Genomic DNA, 20925 nt, shown 5'->3' on the forward strand with positions numbered 1-20925 from the left:
TGTGCCTTGTTTTAGGCAGCTAATCCAGGCTGTTTTCTGGAAGACTTTGTGAGGTGGTACTCCCCCCGGGATTATATTGAAGAGGAAGTGGTTGATGAAAAGGGCAACATGGTTCTGAAAGGAGAGCTGAGTGCCCGAATGAAGATTCCCAGCAACATGTGGGTGGAAGCCTGGGAGACAGCTAAGCCAGTTCCTGCTAGAAGGCAGAGGAGACTCTTCGATGATACGCGGGAGGCAGAAAAGGTACCTGAGGTTGGGTATCTAATGCTGAAATGCTACTTACTGTGGTAGCACTTAAGAAACTCACTGTCATAGACGTGAGAGCTTTGGACACACACGAGAAACAAAGCACTGAAATTTAGTGAGCCCTTTATAGATCTACTGTTCACATTTAAAATTAGAACTGGTTGCAAATAGGCTGAAAAATAAGATGTGCATATTTTATATAACGTGCTTACCGTTGGACTGTCTCAGCATATGTCAAAAGCCTTAAAAATGGTTATTCCTTTGACCTAGCAGTCCTACCAAGAAATGTATTAGGGAAGGAATGAGAAATGCATAAAGATCAATGTACAAGACTGATGTTCAGTCATCAGATTTGTATGGAATCACAAAAGACCCCAAATAGCCAAAGCAATCCTAAGAAAAAAGAACAAGGCCGGAGGTATCACACTCCCTGACTTCAATTTATACTACAAAGCGACAATAATCAAAACAGCATGGTATTGGCAGAAAAACAGACACACAGACCAATGGAATAGAATTGAGAGCCCAGAAATAAACCCACATATACATGGACAGATAATTTTCAACAAGGAGCCAAAAACATACAATGGAGCAAAGAAAGCTTCTTCAATAAATGGAACTGGGAAAATTGGAAAGCCACATGCAAAAGAATGAAACTAGACTGCTATCTGTCACCATGTACCCAGACTAACTCAAAATAAATCAAAGACCTAAACATAAGACCTGAAACAATAAATTGCATAGAAGAAAACTTGGTACTATATTTATGGAACTTGGGTTCAGAGGATTTTTATGAATTTGACCTCAGAGGCAAGGGAAGTAAAGCAAAAATGACTGAATGGGACTATATCAAACTAAAAAGCTTCTGTATAGCAAAAGAAACCATCAACAAGACAAAGAGATAACCAACCAAATGGGAGAATATATTTGCAAACAACACCTCTGATAAGGGGCTAATATCAAAAATACATAAAGAACTCATACAACTCAACAACAGAAAAACAAACAGTCTAATTAAAAAATAGGAGAGGACCTGAACAGACATAATCCCAAGAAGATATACAGACGGCCAACAGATATATAAGAAAATGCTCAACTTCACTTGCTATTAGGGAAATGCAAATCAAAACCGCAATGTGATATCACCTCACCCCAGTCAGAATGGCTATCATCAACAAGACAAGTAGTAACAAGTGTTGGAGAAACTGTGAGGAAAAGGAACCCCCATATACTGCTGGTGGGAATGTAAAGGGGTACAGCTGCTGTGGAAAGCAGTATGAAGAGTTCTCACAAAATTACGAATAGAATTACCATACAACCCAGCAATCCCTCTCCTGGGTCTTTACCCCAAAAATCTGAAAACATTTATCTGTGAAGATATATGTACCCCTCTGTTCACTGTAGCATTATTCACGGTGGCCAAGACATAGAAACAACCAAAGTGTCCTTTGATAGATGAATGGATAAAGAAGATATGATACATATATAAAATGGAATATTACTCAGTCATACACAGATGAAGTACTGCCATTTGCAACAACATGGATGGATCTTGAGATGATCATGCTAAGTGAAATAAGTCAGACAGGAAAAGAGAAATGAGAACTTCACTCGTGGTATACAAAACTGAAAGCAACGAACAAGACAAAACAAAAAAACAAAAACTCGTAGACATAGACAACAATTTAGTGGTTACCAAGTGGGAAGAGGGAAAGGGGGGCCAGTTATATGGTGATGGAAGGAAAACTGACTCTGGGTAGAGAGCACAATGCTATATATAGATGATGCATTATAGAAATGTACACTTGACACCTATATAATTTTAGTAACCAGTGTCACCCCAATAAATTTAATTAAAAAAAGAATGATGTTCAACAACATTTTTTAGTGAAAAAGTAGATACAACCAAAGTTACCAAAAGTAAGGTTTGGTTCAATAAATTATGGCATGATCATTTAGTGGACTGCTTTGCAATTATTGAAAAATATTTGGTGTTCTGGAGAAGAGTAGCAGCTGCCTGATATCAGATTCCCCAAACATACACCCTCCCCCTGTCTCCCCCCAAACCCCATGAAATTAATAAGTAAATAAATTCATGCCTTTAACATTACTAGGAGATAGAGATTGCAGTGACCTTCAATTAACTGTAAGTAGAGAAATAAACCAAATTCCAATGAGTTTCTACTGCCATAAGCCTGTGGGTGTAGAGAGTTGGGACAGGGAGTTTGAAGAAGAGCTGGGAGTTGCAGAAGACTTAGATGGAGCACAGAATCACCCCAGAAAGAGCCTAACGCTACATGCCAAAATACTTAACACAGGGAGGGCTTGGTGGTTCGCAGCACTGGCAACAGGAAAGGGGCCTAATGGACACTTAGCAAGACGCTGCTTGGGAAGAACCAGATAGACAGAGAAGGGCTGATACTTACCCTTAGAGATAAAACAGTGATCAGAGAGAAAGGAAAATTAAGGATCCTGCAGGAATGGAAGAGAAACAAGATGTATCAACTTCCTTCATCCCCTGCCATTCATTCAAGAAATTGTGCAGAAGAGGGCAGTTTCAAACTGTGGCATAACCAGGAGTACTAAAGAGCAGATCACACCAATACAAAACTACTGTAAAAAACAAAAAATGCAATTGGATCATTTCCGCTAATAAAAACATTTCATAGAAAATCGACCATGAAGCAGAAAAAAAGTAACATAACATTCCATAATGAATCAGATATCCTCAAACAAGCATGGGGGATATGAAGAATTATGTTTAATCACAAATACTAAAACCAATAGCAAAAATGGATCAAAAAACCCTGCAACGAAAATGAAACCACAGCTGGTTTAACTCAGGTAGAAGTAGAAGAAAAAGACAACCATATCAGAAATAAAGACTAAATTACAAGAGGCCAAGGGAGAATAGATACATATTTAAATTTAATAAAAGGCATTAAGGAAAAGCAGTAAAACAGCCAAGAGAATGAAAATGAAATTAAGGAGTTAAAAAGGGGTTGGAGAGAAAGTGGTAGAAATGGAAAATAGGAAAAGTAGGAATAATATTTTATCAGAGTCCTTGAAGAAGAAAAATCAAAATACTAGAACAGAACTAATACTTAAAACTGTTATCCAAGAAAACTCTGGAAATAAAAGAAAACCCTAATTTACATACTGAAAGGGCTCTTTGAGTACAGGGGAAAATTGAACAGGAGTAATGAACTTCAAAGTATGTGACTGTAGAACTACTAGACCTTAAATATTAAAAAATAAATCCTTAGGACCTCCATGCAAAAATAGAAAAATAATTTACAAGGGGAAGACAATTAGACAGGTATCACATTTCTCAGAAGCAAAGCAGTGTGGAACAGCATTTTCAAGAAATGTAAGCAGAAAGTATGAACCAAAGATGTTACAGCCCCCCAAGATGTTCAAGTAATCAAGCCTCTGAAAAACAGTTTTATCTGAGTATAACTACAGATGTGCCCTTCCTGACGAGTCCACTAGTGCTGTCCTGTCCACTAGAACTTTCTGCAGTGTTAGAAATGTTCTTTAGCTATTTTGTCCATAGTGGTAGCCACTGGCCACGTGTGGCTTCAGTGTGGCCAGTGCAACACGGGAACTGGAGCTTTAAATGGCTGCATGTAGCTCGTGGCTGCCTTGTTGTACAACATAGTGTAGAAAGCTGAACGTCATCCAGCCAAGAGATGACTGGGGAGACTTTGGCAAAGGGCCAGTGATGATTAAATCATTTATTTAATTTTAAAGCTAAGACCAAAACTGTGTGAGGACATGGGTAGAAGAAGAATATGTCAAGATTGAGTGTTCGCATAAAGTAGAAAGGAGGAGAAAAGTAGAATGAGATCATTGATTGTTACTTAGGTAATAGTCGTTAATCAGAGGGTACCATTTAAAAATTATCAGACCAGATCATAAACAGTTAAAGATATAAGGGCATTAAGGGCAACACAAGTGGTGTTAATGCAAGGATAGCTACTAGAATAAAAATATAAACCTTCCTAAGTACCAACAGAAAATTTTTCAGAAAGCAGAGAACACATAGTAAAGATCACACACAGAATAGTTACAATATAAGATTGTCATATAGAACCCAACTCTGCTATAAACAGGGGATTTAGTGATTTAAAAAGGCTGCAAAGTAGACAATGGATAAAGATTATCAGGTAAATGAAAACAATAAGAAAGCAGGGGTTATGATCCTGATACCAAACAAAAAATGAAAGCAGAAAAGCATTAAATGAGACAAATAAGTGGGAATACCTCTAGGGTTTCCCCCATTAAGATGTCGGGTTTAGGGTTGAGGTTTAGGTTTTTAGGACCAGATGGTCCCATAAATTATTTCAATGCATAGTAATCAGAGGAAATTCTCCCAAATATTTTTATGAAATAACTATAACATTGGTACCTAAACCTGATAAAGATAGCATATTTAAAAAGGTTGCAGACGAGTAATACTTAAGAAATTGAATTCCTGTGTAAATTAAAAGTGGCATTTCACATTGAGGATGTACCAGTTGTTAATATTTATACACTAGGTAACACAATAACCATCGACATAAAACAGAAACCACAGAAGATAAAAGGTGAAACAGATCGAAATGGTAATAATAGGAAATTTAACACATTACTCTCAATACACGATAGTCAAGTAGACAAAATTAAGGAAAGATCTAAACAAGATAATCAATGAGCTCGATCTTTTCGATTTATCGCAAACACTGTCTTGATAATAGAGTCTGTACTTTCTTTTCAAGCACACATGGAACTTTCACAAAAACCAATATATTAGGACACAAAACATCAGTAGGTTTCATAATGGAAATAACCAATACCCCGATCTCTGCAATAAAACTAGAAATTAAAAATGAAACAAGAAAAAAACCCAGGCCTTCCACCTGGAAATTTAAAAACCTTACATTAAATAGTACTTGAGTGAAAGGGAAACTACAAAGAGAAATTAGAGAATTTCTGAAAAATAATGGAAACACTATATGTATCAGAACCTATAGGCATTTCATAAGGAGCTAACGTGGGACTCTTATTGGCAAAATCTGGACAATTTGAGTGCCAAATAATTAAGAAACATAATGAAGTATAACCCACTGGGAAAAATATTGGAACCCATGGGTCCACATCGATAATATATATTATAGATAAATAAAGAAATGGGAGAGAGTGGAGGGCATTTCAGCACAAAAATGAGTGATAAATATGGAGGCTATGTTGGAGTTGGAAACTCTTCATTTTATAATCATATTCATAATTAAGATTTGTTCAGAATTATAAATAGATAGCAAGTCTAGGTAGAAATTTGGGTGAAGAGCGTCATTTTTGCATGGTTTAAAGTGTCTACAGATTATTTCTGAATTGCAAGGAAATAACTACACAGTGGAGACACACTTTGTAAAATAATTTGGACTATGACTTCAATATTAACAACAAGTTTTAGCATCATCATGTATATATCCTAATTCTATTTTTAGGTATATACCTTCGAGAAATCCTTCTACATAGCACCAGGAAACATTCACAATGTATTAATAATAGGAGCACTATTTGTAATAGCCAAAAAAATGGGGGGAGTCGACCAGTGAAGGCACATTGTAACAGCAGTAAAAATGAATCACCTACAGCATGCATCAACATACATGCATCTCAAAAGCAGTGCTGAGTGAAAAACAAGTCACTGAGGGGTGTAACCAGAGACATTCCATATAAAGATTAAAACCAGACCAAACTAAGCAACACATTGCTTAGGGCCACAAACATATGTGTGAGAAAATTGTGAAGAAAAGCAAAACAGTGATTCGTAGTTACTTGGGGAGGGCAGGGTGTGCAGGGAACTTGCAAAGCACTGGTGATACTCTGTTTCTTAAGCTGGTTAGTATGTAAACAAGTATTCCTGTTTTCTTTAAACTGTTTACTGATACTCCAGGTATGTGTATCTCTTAATTTAAAAAAGTTTCAAATCACACAAAAACCAAGCCAAAACTTAAAAATCGTAAGTCATTCAATGAACAAAGCAAGTTAAGACAGTATGTATATTATACGTTTTTGTTAAGAAATTCCATATGCCTCTATAGCTTCGTGTTTAAATGGGCATAGAAATAAGTCTGAGAAGATAAACACAAAAATGTGTTGTTCTTCTGGAAGTAGGATTTCTGGAGAATTTTTGCATTACATGTCTCTGAATTAATTAATTAATGTTTGAAATCTGTGAGCATTATCAGCCAGGCTCCTATTATGAGATTATAGTTCTTTTATCTTTACTGCTATTGAATAAGGAGCTTAAAGGAAGGGTCCATGTGTTACAGATGTTTCTCTGTATTTTTATAAGCAGCAAAATAAAACAATTATCATTTTGGAAAAAGCAATAAGCCAAAACAACTAAACAAACAAAAAAATTTAGTGGGAGGTCACTAGGAACGTTTAGAAATGTTGAGTGAGGAAAGCAGGTTACAAAACAGTATTTTACATACTTCATATTAGTTCACTTAATATATTTGATGTCTTAAAAAATCCTGGAATGAATGTGCTCCACTGTTAACAGTTTCTATCTAAGTGGTATAATTTATAGATGGTTTTTATTTTCTTTGTATTTTCCTAGCTTGCATGTATTACATATGGAAGCAGGGGAAAAACATTATGAGAATATTCAGCATTATTAAAGAGTGAAGTACTTAGTTGTTTTCAGCAACATTATTCTTATCTTGGGGAGTCATAGCTGCTTACCTGGGTGAGTAGGGGCAGGTGCTAAGGGACCAGAACTCCTCTACTTGTTACAGATGTGAGCTCAGCGGTCTAGAGGGTTTTTGCTTTCATGCATGGCTGCCTTATTCTTTGACAGCTGTGTGAATCGTGTTTCTGACTTTGTGTCACCTTTAGGTGCTGCACTACCTGGCCGTACAGAAACCTGCAGACCTTGCTCGTCACCTGTTACCTTGTGTAATTCATGCCGCTGTACTCAAGGTAAAGGAAGAAGGTAAATGTCTTGTTTGATTAGTCATTAGTTCATTTCCAAGTGAAAGCGTATTTTGCCTAACTTATTTAATGATGGCTTTGATCTTTTTAAAAATAGAAAGTCTGGAAATCATTTCTTCCGTTAAGAAGATTATAAAGCAGATAATATCCCATTCCAGTAAAGTTTTGCACTTCCCCAATCCAGAAGACAAGAAACTGGAAGTAAGTTTGATGTAGTGTCAGGATCTACCCAAGCATTCTCCACTAGTTGGCAACAGTTACTTTAAAGATACAGTTTTTAAAAGGCTGTGCTTTTTTTGCTATCTTCCAATATATGTCTTTCCCTTTTCCACTGTTAGGAAATCATCCATCAGATTATTAATGTGGAAGCTACCATTGCTAGAGCCCGCTCACTGAAAGCCAAGTTTGGAACTGAGAAATGTGAACAAGAGGAGGAAAAGGAAGACCTCGAAAGGTAAGTGCTACTTGACTGATGCATTTTTGTCTGTAGTAGGAAAAGCCACCACTCTCCTTAGAACATTTTAATAGAATATTGAGAATCTTGTGATTCTCCTATATATGTAGCATGCATTGGCTGGAGACCGAGAAATGCCTAATTATCATAGGAGTTGAACTCTACTGTATTTTTGAATATTTGCTAGGTGTTTCCATTCTTGCACCTTTAGAAACCAGTCTACCAGGCCTCTTTTGTGTCCTTGTTTGCTCTTGGAGATGTGGCTGCAGTTTCTCGTGGAGGAGCTGTTTACACTTTGTTACTTATGTGCCTCAGAGCTTTGCTTTCAGCTCTGCTGTTACCTAACTACAATCTGAGGTATTCTGCAACTGTATTTCTGCTCAATACTCATTTAATTTTAGAAAAGGTTTATGATAGCAAAGTGCATATAGTATGCACCTTGCGAATATGTTTTGCAAGTGACCCGATGGCCTCTCCAGAAGGAGGCAAATGACTGGCTCAGTCTTTTCCTCCTGAGATTTGGCACCGTTACCAAGCCGGGACTGTCAGTGCGCCCCCGTCCATTTTTGCTGGTGGTACTTGAAAGGACAGTGTTGTTTTAATATGTGATAAAGCTTTCCAAATTAGCTACTTCAGCAGCTTGAATTTGTTATAACGTTAACATTTTCATTAGCCTTCCTACGAGGAATGGTATTATTATACAACAAGGCACTTGCTATAGCTTTTAACAAGTTCTCGTTTGAATTTTTGTTGAGTGAAATTTTCTCCCAGTCTTCTTAGCTCTTGAAAATTCCTTCCTTTTAATTGAGAAGAATAAGCTCTAATCACGGGATTCGTTTCTAAAATAGCAGTATGAATTAGGGAGCAGGTGGTGCAGGAGGGGGATTTGATTTCAACTCTGTGAGCTCCACCAGGCGTTATCTGGGAAGTATTTGGAAGGACAGTGTTTCCAGTGCAAAGTGGCACCGTTTACAGTTGCGACTGCCCAGGAACATATAAGTTTTAAGTGCACGCGTGCCCACACACACACACACACACACACACACACACACACTCATATACCTTAAAAGAACAAAAATGAAAAATATGGATTATTGCTTTGCTATACAAATGCAACTTGGTTTTGTTGTCCAAAAATTTTTTTTTGTTCCTTTACTGAATGTTTCTTGTTACACTTTGACAGAGATGGACTTTTAACAAATTTTATGAAAACAGTTAAAAGGCAGTAAGATTGTCATTTGAGTCGATTTTAATTCCAAATGGCAGTTTATCCTGTTACAAAATTTCTGCTCCAGCCTTGGTAGGTTTAGCCAGTATTAATTTGAAGGTTTGCCCGCAGAATTAATCTGGGAGGATTGACGTAATATGAAGTAAGCCGCTCCCCCTCTGTCCTTTCATTACCTCTCTCCTAGGTTTGTGAGTGGCCTTTTAGAACAGCCTGAAGTGTTAGTCGTCGGTGCAGGAAGAGGACGTGCTGGCAGAATTATTCACAAGCTGTTTGTGAGTGCACAGAGGGTATGTGAGATTCCTTACCGACTGTATCTTGTGATCTCTCCAGACCTCTACTCGGTAGGGTGCTGTTTTGGTTCCCACACATGGCTGAGCGTAAGTCTGGGCATTGGGTTCAGACATTGAAGAAACAATGACTCTCAACAGTGAATTCTGAGTTTTTTGAAATTCATTTGCTTTCTTACATGTTGAAGTATTAATAAAATGCTAAATATATTTCAGGACTTAAGTTTCAGAAGTTAGAAGAGTCTGAAATCCATTGTTCCAGAACCTGGTAGGCACTCAGCTGTGCTGTAAAAAAAACATTTACTATCAAATTAGAACAGGGTACAGTTTTACCAATGTTAAACTTCGGGTACTGCAAACGGTTTCATAACTTAGCTTGTGAATTCAGTAAACCTAACTATTTTTGTAATGGTGAAAAGATCTTACTTCAGAGGTTTCCTAAGCAGAAAGAACAAGACCTCAGATTTTGGGGACTATGGAAACTTAGGCGTCAGCACAGAAAGAAAGCCCAATTTGAAAAATTATTTTTGTCATTAACTCTGCTAATGAAAGTAAATGTTTAAAAATTATGTAGTACCTTCTAAAATTTGGATTTTGTGAAGGTGACACTAGTTGTACTTTGCACTGATACTCTCTGTGTTGATCTGTGTACTGGTGAAGAGGGCTGGCATCCCACAGAGGGTCTCATGTCGAGGCTCGTTAATATTACAGGTTCAGATAAAAATACTATGAAGGCACTGAAGACAGGCGGTGCGCCTTACCTGACACTGTGATGACACTAGAATGATCCAGTTTTGAAGGTGTCATTCTCAGAGTCAAATTAAGAAAAATAATTTGCATGGATTTGCACATGGAGTAAAACTTCATAACCTCCTTTGAGTCGGTCTGGAGTACATCTAGTTAATATATTCAGAAGCATAGCCAAATACACTGATCTGAATTTTGAGGAAGAACTAAAACTTGAGGTTTTTTGTGTGTTCCTAAAGTTTAAAATTTCAAGTTAAAAACTTGTGTTTTACTTCCTTATAGAGTTCTAGAAAGCAATAGATAATTACTTTGATTTATTTTGTTTTTGTCTCTGGCATGAAACCAAGAACTGAGTTTGTTTTCACATTCTATATTATCTTCATCAGCTTACGCGCCAGAAGCTTATATGCGCATTTCCTTGTTATCACCAGTATGAATTGTCCTCATACTGCAATTTTTAAAACTTGTATGTTAAGAGGATTTAAACTCTAAAGTATGTATATTTTTAATGCTGAGAATGTTACTTGTTCTGAATAGTTAAGCAAAATTATTTTCCCCAAAATGCAAATAGCCTTCCCCCACCCCCCAGACTGTAAATAAAGGCTCATTGTAAAAATTTGGACAATACAGAAAATTATAAAGAAAGAATTAATCACATTAATGTCACTACCCACTGTCAATATTTGACATCTGTTGTATACAGATTTATGTATATTTTATAAAAATAGTATTAAATTATATAATTTACTTTGTTATTCTTGTTTTCCACTTAATACAATTTTCTTTCCACATCACTAAAATATAGGAGTGTATCATCTTTTCAGTGGCCTCATTGTATAGCTAACTTGAAGTTATACTTCATCCCACATTATGTAATTTTAAAAGATTTCAAGCTTTCAAAGCTTGTGGTGACCGTTTTTAGGGAATTGGCAGATTGTAATCCACATAACAAGCACCTGGTTGGTACAGTTTTAAACTCAGTCCTTAAATGCCTGGCAAATATAAACCATTCAAGTTTATTCTGTAACTTTTCATAATTAATGGACACTTATATATCAGTTTTAGTAATAAATTAAGATAGTAACATTTTTTAAAAAGTTATGAAATTTCACTGAGAATTTTTATAGCATACAGTAATTTTACATATTTAGAACTTTTTCTTAAAATTATACATTTTAATGAACTTCATGATTACATGTTTCAGTGATAATATATACACATATATAATATTTAAGTGGAATTTAGCATAAATAAATCACTGATTAGATTTTGCTTCGGTCTTGCTAAATGGAATAACTCTGAGACATCTTAAATTTGTTGGATTATCTATTTTTCAAGCCATGAGCACTTTTTTTAGCATCTTAATTCTTCAGTAAAAGAGCTACATTCTTGTTAGATTATTTCACCATTGAATGACAGTGTACGTCACCTGTTGAGCCATCAGATGCATGACTAGTGGGTGTGTCTGCTCACTGACAGCCAGGCGTGCTGTATGGGGGATGTATTTGTCTTGATATTCTTTGACAGGATCATGTTCCTATGTAGTGCATGCTGTCTGAAATAATCTTGAAATCTCTTGTCTAGTTCTTTTTAAAAACCATCTTGCTTGTTTCCCTTTCATCACTGTTTCTTTTCTCACCCTTTCTCAAGCTGACTGAATCTTCTGATGAGGTAACAAAATAGCCTTTGTCCCTCACAGTTTCTTGTTCCTTCCCATTCCTCTAACTTCATGAGGTCATTAAGACTAACCACCTCTTTAGCAGTCTGGGTTTGGCATACCTTTCTTGCTGATGTGTAGCATAACGTAGTTTCGTATTTCCATTGCCAAAAGAATTATTTTTTCCAAATTGATGATATTCTGAAAGAGATATAGTGATCAATGAGCTCTCTCTCTCTCTCCCTCTCTCTCTCTCTATACATATATATATAGTTACAATGAACTCTCTGAATATGTATTTTATGCAATTTTAATGAAAAAATAGATGCTTGTAATAAATATTGAGAACTTCTCTTTCATGGCCGTTGCTACCGTACATGCGCCTCTTGCTAGCTACTAGTGCATCGCGTTAGCTGTCCAAACAAAACCGGTGTCCCCAGTTTTAATTTGGCGAAGTTAACCTTAAAAAGAATTGAAAATTGGAATAAAAGCATTTTTCTAGACTCTGGGGAGGAGCGGCTCCTTACTGGACTGAGGACATCAGACTTGGTCTGGGGTCGTTGCTAGAAGAAACGTACAGAAACCAGTAGTTTCCCTCTTTATCCGATGTCTCAATATGGCCCTCACTTTTCAAAGCAGATTGCCTGGCAGTCATTATCCCTTCTGTCTCAACAATTTATTTGTCATCTCTGGTTGTTCGTGCAGTGTTTCAAGCCTCTTGCATTTTCTGTTGTGTGGTTTTTTTTTTTTTTGAGTAATCAACATAGTTGACTGCATCACTGAATAATGTACAACACTTTTATATATTTTTCATGTTTATTCACCTTCAAAATAATCTAAGTTTAGCATTCCACTTGATCTTGAATTTAGCATTTGATTCTATTCAAGGCTGCAGCCACGGCCCCACCGGAGGAGGAACTGAAGAGAATGGGCCCCCCAGAAGAGAGAAGGCAGAACTCGGCGTCAGACTTCCCGCCCCCTGCTGGCCGGGAGGTCCTGCTGCGCACCGCCGTGCCCCGCCCCGCCCCCTACTCCCGAGCTCTGCCCCAGCGCATGTACAGTGTTCTCACCAAAGAAGATTTCAGACTGGCAGGTGCCTTTTCATCAGATACCTCCTTCTTCTAATTCTTCTAGAGTTACCTCATTTGTGGCTTCAGAAACAGTGCTGACCCCTTCCGTGGGAAAGACTTGGGGTGCGCCAATCAGAACCCTAGAGGCCATGGAGAGGGCCTGTCAGTTGAATGATCACCGTCATACCAGCATCTGAAAGACTTCCACGTGCCAAGCTTGGGCTGTGCTGCGTCTCCGTGGGGGCCAAGGGAATAGGCTTGAGCTATTGAAAGGTTTCTTCCCCAAAGAGAGATGGTCCTTGTTTGGGGTCGGGTTGGGGACCAAAAAACAGCAGGAGCTCTCTGTACTCACTCTGGTGAGATTGTGTTCATTTATTGTAATTCTTTTCTGTGACTATCCCTTAGGCTATTGCCTTCATAGTCTGTGTAAACACTTCTTAGTATCAAGTATGCAAAATAGAGTATCCACTCAGATTTCTGGATATTTTGGTGGTAGCTTCTGTTCCCAGAATCTGTGTTTTTAAAATACTAAATGACGTTCTGTTTTATTCACTCACCTGGTGGACATCTTCATTGTACTAACGTGTGAAGAGCTTTTTGAATATTCTAGGAGAAAGCCCAGAATTTCACATAGTCTATGTGTTTTTCCATGTAACTATGACCTAAATGTATTCCTTCTGATAAAACTATATATTAAGTGTTGCTGCAAATTAGTTTGATATCTATCTTGTAAGGTTTGTTTCTCTTTCTTGTTTTGTTTTGGGTGCCCTATAAGTTAGATATCAACCTGCAAATTGTTCTCTTCTTCTCTTCCTGTACAGCATGCATTCCTCTTTTTGTGGTTGCTGTCTAAGTACTATATTTAATGAAGTAGAGATGAACACGTGCTAATATAGCCTTGGTCCATAGAGATTATCATGCAGTTAGTGTAATTTGGTAAATGTGCTAATGTAATGAATAGAAGATTATCTTGCTGAACAATTTTGTATTTTAGTTAAAATGAAAATAATCAATGGGGATGTGTAGTAGCACTGAGCATAAGGGTAACAGTTATCTGATGATCAAGAGTTATTAAGTCTGTATTGCTTATATGTCTTCTGTTCAATAATCTTAAATCTATTTTTAGGCCTAAAATTCCTACTTTATTCCAAAGTAAAAATGGTTATACTGAAGCATAGACCTTGCTGTGAAACTTTAAAGAATAGAGCTGTGTAAACCTGATATATTATTTTTGTAAAAAAAGTATATGTGTGTACATATGTCTGCATATGTGCACATATGTGTGGCTGTGTGTGCATATGCAGTACGGGAGGCCTGGTGGGTGAGCTCCCGGCCTCACAGTGCTTTTGTCTGAGAGCTGGACTTGGCTGCTGGGCCACCACACAGACCAGGCCCGAGGTCCCAGCGCTGCAGCGCTGTACCGAGTAGAAAACATATTTCAGGGACAGTTTGCTTTCTAATGAGGAAGGTAATAACAAAGAAACCTTTTACAGAGAGAGGTTGGACTTTAAAAAGGGGTTGTGAATCTAATAAAAAGGAAAGTGTTGCTTTCTCTGGCTAATTCTCTCTTCTTTTCTCCCCTCTGGTGAGCATTTTGTTTTTATTTCAGTTACTTTTATGCTTAGATCTTCCTAAATATTTGCAGCCTGCTGGGCCTTGCAGGGGTCTCAGGAACACTCTTTGTGCCTTTTTGAAATGGAAATTGCCCCATTTTACTTTTATTATAGTTATGTGTTTATTTCACAGATATTTTTAAGGACCCACTTCAAATCAGCTACTGTACAAGGGAATGAAGATAAAACAGAAACCAAAACATACTCCCTTTTTTCGGTGACTTTCCCATGAGGTAGGGAAGGCAGATATTACATTGCCATAAAATAGAGAGTATCCTAGAGACCTCCAGCTGTATGAATTGGAGGTCCAACATTTATATAAATTCATTTGTTCGTTCATTCATTCATTCATTCATTCATTCTTTGGCAATAGAAAGTAATACATGCAATAATAGTGAGTATAAGGTGTCATGGGAGAGGTGTTTCACTCAGGCTTGAGGGATTAGGAAAATCTTTCCAGAGAAGGTGATTTCTAGATTGAGACCAGAAGATGAATAGGAGCTGAGAAAGATATGGGAAGTATGGTAAGTTGCTTGCGAAGAAGAGCTGTGGTAATTCCCTCCATCCCTGTATGTTTGCCCCTATTTTATTGTGATTAAACTGCTGCTCCCATGAGATGGAAATTATGTTTCCACCCCTTCAGTCTGGACTTAGCCATGTCTTTCTTTGCTCAGTGGAGTATTAGCAAGCGTGACACACGCAGACACTTGAAGTAGTTGTACATCGGGACTCCTCTTCCTGCTGGAAGCCTGAGACGTGCACAGAACCTGCCGCAGGAAGAAAGGTGGGGAGGTTTGTTGTGCAGCAGAAGTTAACTGATACAGGAGGGGATAGGAAAAGTGTGACAGGTAGAGAAAACGGAATAGGCAAAACCTCAGAAACAAAAGAAAATGTGCCCTTGGAGAAGAGCCAGCATTTCAATTTGGCTGGAGTGTGGTACCCAGAGTAGAAAGGCAAAAACTGAAAATCGTGAGGTCAGGGAGTTCGGTGGAAGCCACAGGTAGCCGTTTGGGCCTCATCTGCAGAGCAGTGGTAAAGGGAAGAGTTGTAAACAAGGGGGTGACGTGGTGGGTGTTAGGTCACACTACACAGCACAAGTGGATTTGAGAGGCTGGGGAAGGGTATGCATGACCTACACTTGTACTAAATCAGAACATAGCAGTTATATCGTCCATACTTTTTTCTCCTTTGTGCTTTGTAAGGTGCCGCAAAGAGCCTGACAGATGCTTATGGAATCAACATGAAATGTCCTCATTCTGAGGCCCTCCCCCACCTACATATTCCCATGCCACCATAATCATTCAGATTTTTCTTTAGGCTGGAATTTTTTAAACTCTAGTAGCGTTTATATTCTATTCATTAGTCCCGCAAATGTTTATTAGCGTGCCAGCTGTGTGCCAGGGACTGTCCTGGGCAGTGAGGTGATACGCAGCAGTGAACAGGACAGGTAAAAGGCCCTCGTGGAGAGTCCATGAAGGGACACCAAGGCTAAATAAATGACCTAAGGGGAGGGAGAGTGCTTTTTAGACAGGTGGTGACATTTGAGCAGAGACCTGAATGGAGGGAGAGATGCAGTTGTGGGAGTGTCCGGGAGATGATTCTAGACCGGCCAGCAGATGTAAATCTTGAGGGGAGTTGGCTTGTTTGTTGCAGGGACAGAAAAACGGCCAGTGTGGTTAAAGTAAGTGAAGGGAAGAGAGTGATAGAAAGAAAGCTGGCAGATGGGCCGGGGCAGGTTACACAAGGCTTTAGGGGTTCTTCTGATTGAAGGGGAAACCAATGGAGAATACTGAACAGGTGAGTGTCGTGATCGGACCGTAAAAACTGCAGGGCAGGGGTGGGTGGAAGCAGTGAAACTAGCTGGGAGAGGTGATGGTTTGGACGGGAGTGGTCGTGCTTTGGGGGTAAAAGCTGATCAGGGTTGGGATATATTTCAGAAGCAGAATGCACGGAATTTGCTGGTGGAATCAATGAACGTATGAGAGAGTGAGGATGATTGAAGGTTTGGGGCCTGCGTGACTGAATGGTTCTGTCATTGCTGAGATGGGGAAGACCGACGGAAGAGCAAGTGCTGGGGGTGGTGAGCACAGAGTTTGAATTAGGGTATGTCAGTTCTGCGATCGCTGAGGTCCTTGTGGCCAGCCTCTAAGATGGCTCCAGTGGTCCCCACCCTGGTGTTCACACCCTTGTGCAGCCCCTACGCCTCCACCACTGCCATTGTCCTAGGGTTGGTCTCTGGCAGGAAGGGTTGGAGTGTCACTGCCAGACTAGGTTCTCAGAGACATTGCAACTTCTGTGTTGGCTGCTCTCTCTCTCCATCTGTCTGTCTGTCTCATCGCTCGGGGAAGTCAGCTGCCATGTCACAGACATCCCCAGGGAGAGGTTCACGTGGTCAGGAATTCAGGGCTCCTGAGCTTGGAAGTGGATCCCCCCGCCCAGGCCTCAGAGACCGCAGCCTCCTGAGGGCCCTTGAGCCAGAATTACTCAGCGAAGCTGCTCCTGGATTGCCGACCCTCAGAAACTGTGAGATAATGTTTTATGTTTTTTTAATGCTATGTTATCTTCAATTGGGGACAAAGACTCTTCCAGTCATGTCACCTAGAAGCACTGCACCCAGTGCTCTGCGTGACTGCGTCTCTTGTCTCGTCAGCAGTGGTGAGGCGGGCACCCTTTCCATGGGGAAGAGATATCCACGGTTTGTCGCCTTTGCCAATAACAGAAATGTGCGAGAGCCAGTGGCAAAGCTGTGGCCATTGGCATCTTTCACGTGAACTACATCGAAAGAACCAGTGTGTCTCTGTTGGTGATCACACCAGTTCTCCGGTTGGCACCTCGGGTCCCCAGGCACAGCTTACTGGTGTTCGACTTGATGAAATCGAACACGATTTCATCTGCCGCTCACGAAACCCATCTGAACGGTGCCGTTCACCTTGATGAGGGGACCGGGGTCGCAGATGTGCGTGCATCATGGGTCACGAGACGGGGATTCCTTTTGTGCCCAGGAAGATTTTCTCACCTTGCACGACTCGTACTTGGCCTCCACAGGTGTAATGCGATGAACAGCAAAGCGACCCTTGGTGTCACAGATCAGGTGGAAGTTCTCTCCCGTCCTGTCGATCTGATGACATCCGTCACAGTAGCAGGGTGGGTGACACCAGTTCAGACCTGCTGTCAATCTCAACAAAGGCTGCATCCGCCCTTCGGTACTTCATCCCCCGTTAGGGCCTATTCCGCCTGCTCCTTAGGGAAATGATGGGAGGGAGACGTTCCCTCAGCTTGCGGTGGATGGACGGGGAGCGCACAGCGCCGTCAGCTTATCCACATCCAGTGCTCTGCTGCTGCCACGCGCTTCACATGCTCCTCGGGGCCACGCGCCGTGGCTGCGCTGGGCATGGAAACAGCTAAGGTTTGTTATTTTAAGCTGCTAGGTTTGGAGGCAATTAGTTACACAGTAATGGATAACTAGTGCAATGCCCAAGTGATTCTGTAAGCTTGGAGTTGAAGGGAAAGGTTAGGGCTTGTGCTATTAACGGGGAAATTTAGCTGTAGATGAGTAGTACTTAAGCCACAGCACAGCTTGAGGTCCCTCAGGGGCAAATACACTGGGAAGGTCTGGGACTGACGCCGAGATCAGGAGGAGGACGACTGCCAGCCGAGTCGCTGACGGAGAAGCAAAACCAGAAGTGTGATGGTTTAGGAGCCAAGAAGAAAAATAGTTGAAGAAGGTGGGAGTCGGTGAGCTGTGTCAGATGCTGTAAGATGTCCAGTAAGGTGAGGAGTAAGAATTCACTGTCGCAGGCATGCTGAGTCACAAATGCATTCAGAAGTCAAAAAAATCTGTGCTGGAAAAGAACAGAAGTGACTGCCTGGAGGGACGATGGGTGACCCCAGCATCGGGGGCTGCACTTAGCACTTCTGCTCCCAGCCAGATGGCCAGGAACCGGAAGGCAGGGGCAGTAGGGTAGGATATGGAAGAGGGTAAGAGCATGAAGCCCCTGTCTAGGCAGTTTCAAGCCAACTCTACCCCTAGTCCCTGCCCACTGTTGCTGCCAGCTCCTTTCTTCTGGGCACGCAGGGTAATGGGCAGGGCTGGGCACTCAACAGATGCTGAATGGATGAATGAATGGGTGCCTCTTATGGCAAAAGAGGCCACACTGTTGTGTTTGAACCTCCTGGACACTTATTTTTGACCATTGAGCACCACGAAACCAGAACATTTCAGAATATTAGCTGCCGAAAGCCAGAGGACAGCTGCTAGCCTTTCTGCAGCTCTGACAAGTGGGGCTTGGCCAATTCTTGAAATACAAAATAGAGCTAGTTCATAGTAGCATGACTTTTTTGCTGGCTTTCCCCCCGACAGTTTGTGATGCCTGACACCTGTCATAGATAAATCCGCCCTCCCCCCATCCCCACACACACCGCCTTGAACAGTGTCACCTACTGCAGGGAGCATTGCTGGCTGAGCTTATCCGCCAAGGAAGGCAGCTGAACAAATGGCCCCTACGTGGCCCCTGCCCAGAGAAGACGGAAACATGGTGCAGTTTCTGACGGGTCTCTGAGGACGTGCTCCTCTCGTACTCTCCACCATGCCAGTCTCGGCACCCTGGGGCCTCGCCAGCTGTTGGCAGCTTGGTGCCAGCTCAGAGACACTTCCCTGCTGCTTCCAGCTGAAGGAGCCCCTCTAAGGAAGTTCCATTTCTTCCCTGTCAGGTTGAAAAAAAGCTGTGTTTTGTTTTCATGGAAAACCATGACCGAGTATTCGTATTTTATTTTAAATTTGCAAGGTTTGTCTTCACCTCTGCTCCAGGATATGGTGGGCAATGGCTTGTGAGGGAGACGTGTAGGCTGGGCTGACTCATGCTGGAGGAGCTGCGAGTTGGGTCCAAAGCTGGGGAGTTGACTGCCTACAGTACTTAGGGCTGTGAGAAAAAATATTTCCCAGGAGAGAATAAAAGAATTAGCTACAGTATTAGTTTCCTAAGTCTGCTGTAAGAACGTATCAGAAGCGGGGTGGCTTAAAACGGCAGAAATGCGTGTCCTCACCGTGTCACGAGGGCCTGCCCAGTCGGACCCTGTAGTGGAAGATCCTTGCCTTTTTCTAGCTGGGGCTGGTGGCGGGCCACCCGTGGTCCTAGGCTTGCAGCTGCAGGACTCCAGCCTCTGCCTCGTCACATGGCCGTGTGCCCTGTGGTCTGTGTCTCTTGGCTTCTGATGCCACCAGCCACTTGGTATGACCACATCTGAACTGATTACATCTGCAATGACCTTGTTCCCAAACAAGGGCACATTCTGAGGGACTGGGGGTTAGGACTTCAAGGTATCTTTCCTTTGGGGAAGGGGGCGGGTCGTAATTCCACCCATAAAAGCGTCATTCACAAGCCACCCATCTAGTTGGTGGGCCATGGAGCCTGATGAGTAGAAGCAGAGGCCTGGCTCCAGAGAGTGTCAAGTCCCAGCCTCGCTTGCAGCCGGGAGACACTGGGCCGGTGCCTAATGTCCCCTCTGCCAAGCCGGGCACAAAAATAAGTATCCAACGGGCTGTTACAGATACTAAGCGATACCTGGAAGCTGCCTGGCATGGCCCAGCGTGGCACAGGGACTCAGCCGTTGAATGGAGAGGTTGTTTCGGCTCCAGGTACTGAGCGGCACAGCTGGACGAAGGAACGATTGGCTGTTGGAGACAAGCTCCACTGTGACAAGAACACAGGTGCGCGGCCACTGCCATGTCACAGAAAGAGTGACTTCAGAATGTGCCGTGTCATCCCCAGCACTGCTGTCTTTGGTGCCTTTCGCCGATGGCTTCGCCGATGGCCGTCGCGGAGGCTGCGGCGTCGTGGGGCGCGGCCAGTGCAAGGGTGTCACCTGCCTGTGCAGGAGGCTGGACCCGCTCGAGGGAAAAGCCTTCAGTGGGGAACAGAGAGAGGAGCACGCCTGGAAGCGGGGCCATGAGGAGCCCCCGCGGTCCCCGGGCGGACGGCAGTGGCCGTGACCTGCGGTGGTGACGGGCGAGAGGCAGCAAGTGCCGTGGGTGGACTCGGCGAAGCCTGGCGGTGGGCGGCGAGGGCGCGTGAGCCGTGGACCCCTCGTGAGCGGGACGCGGGAGCTGCGGCGCGTGGTCAGCCCCGCGGGCCACCCCACCCGCCACCAGCGCGGCCCCTGGGACACGACGCGGGGGGGGGGGGTTCGGGAGGAAGCGCCGCCACTCGGGGCCTGTCCTCCGTGTGCGCGGGACGCGGCGTGATCGCTGCCCCCGTCCGGCCGCCGCCACGCCCCCTGCTGGTGGTGAAGGCGCGTCGGGAGGGCCCGGCGCCCCCACGGGGCCGGTCGGCGCTGCTCGGCCAGGGGTGTGGATGGAAACTGCTCCCAAGCGCTTCAGCCATTTCACACTTCGAGTAACTAATGACGCCAGTGCTGTTTATTCGCGCTCCTCTTTCTCAGCCCTATTTTTGGCCCAGGACTCGTTATTTTGGGCCGCGTTACATAAGGAGGGAACCGCTGTCTTAGGAACCCGCCGCCACTCCTGTTAGCTTGCCCCCGTGAAAGAAGGAAATATTTTTAGAGTGTGAATTTCCCAAACCTCCTCAGCTATTCTGGGACCGAAGCCGGTGGCGGAGACGGGACAGTGGGCGAGGCCGT

General features: G+C 42.2%; 1 protein-coding gene and 1 pseudogene across 7 annotated transcripts in view; one reads left to right on the forward strand and one right to left on the reverse strand.

Annotated features, from left to right (window-relative positions):
• Nucleotides 1-14230, forward strand: part of RAB3GAP1 (RAB3 GTPase activating protein catalytic subunit 1) — an 85735-nt gene extending 71505 nt beyond the window's left edge. For 3 of the 6 annotated variants that reach the window (XM_081052161.1, XM_081052165.1, XM_081052164.1), the window contains exons 19-25: nucleotides 16-243; nucleotides 7138-7234; nucleotides 7331-7434; nucleotides 7572-7687; nucleotides 9100-9202; nucleotides 11600-11620; nucleotides 12495-14230. In XM_081052161.1, coding sequence (XP_080908287.1) covers nucleotides 16-243; nucleotides 7138-7234; nucleotides 7331-7434; nucleotides 7572-7687; nucleotides 9100-9202; nucleotides 11600-11620; nucleotides 12495-12731 — 906 coding nt within the window. In that variant the 3' untranslated portion in view covers nucleotides 12732-14230. Of the gene's footprint in view, nucleotides 1-15; nucleotides 244-7137; nucleotides 7235-7330; nucleotides 7435-7571; nucleotides 7688-9099; nucleotides 9203-11599; nucleotides 11621-12476 lie in introns of all 6 variants that reach the window. The other 3 variants (XM_081052163.1, XM_081052166.1, XM_081052162.1) reach the window with 2 other exon arrangements.
• A 2653-nt stretch (nucleotides 14231-16883) lies between these two features.
• On the reverse strand, nucleotides 16884-17682 carry LOC308499228 (small ribosomal subunit protein eS4-like; annotated as a pseudogene). The gene has a single exon. The product of its transcript is annotated as a small ribosomal subunit protein eS4-like (transcript).
• Between the last annotated feature and the right edge of the window lie 3243 nt (nucleotides 17683-20925).

This window comes from Rhinolophus hipposideros (assembly GCF_964194185.1).
Source record: "Rhinolophus hipposideros genome assembly, chromosome: 6".
NCBI classification, from domain to species: Eukaryota; Metazoa; Chordata; class Mammalia; order Chiroptera; family Rhinolophidae; genus Rhinolophus; species Rhinolophus hipposideros.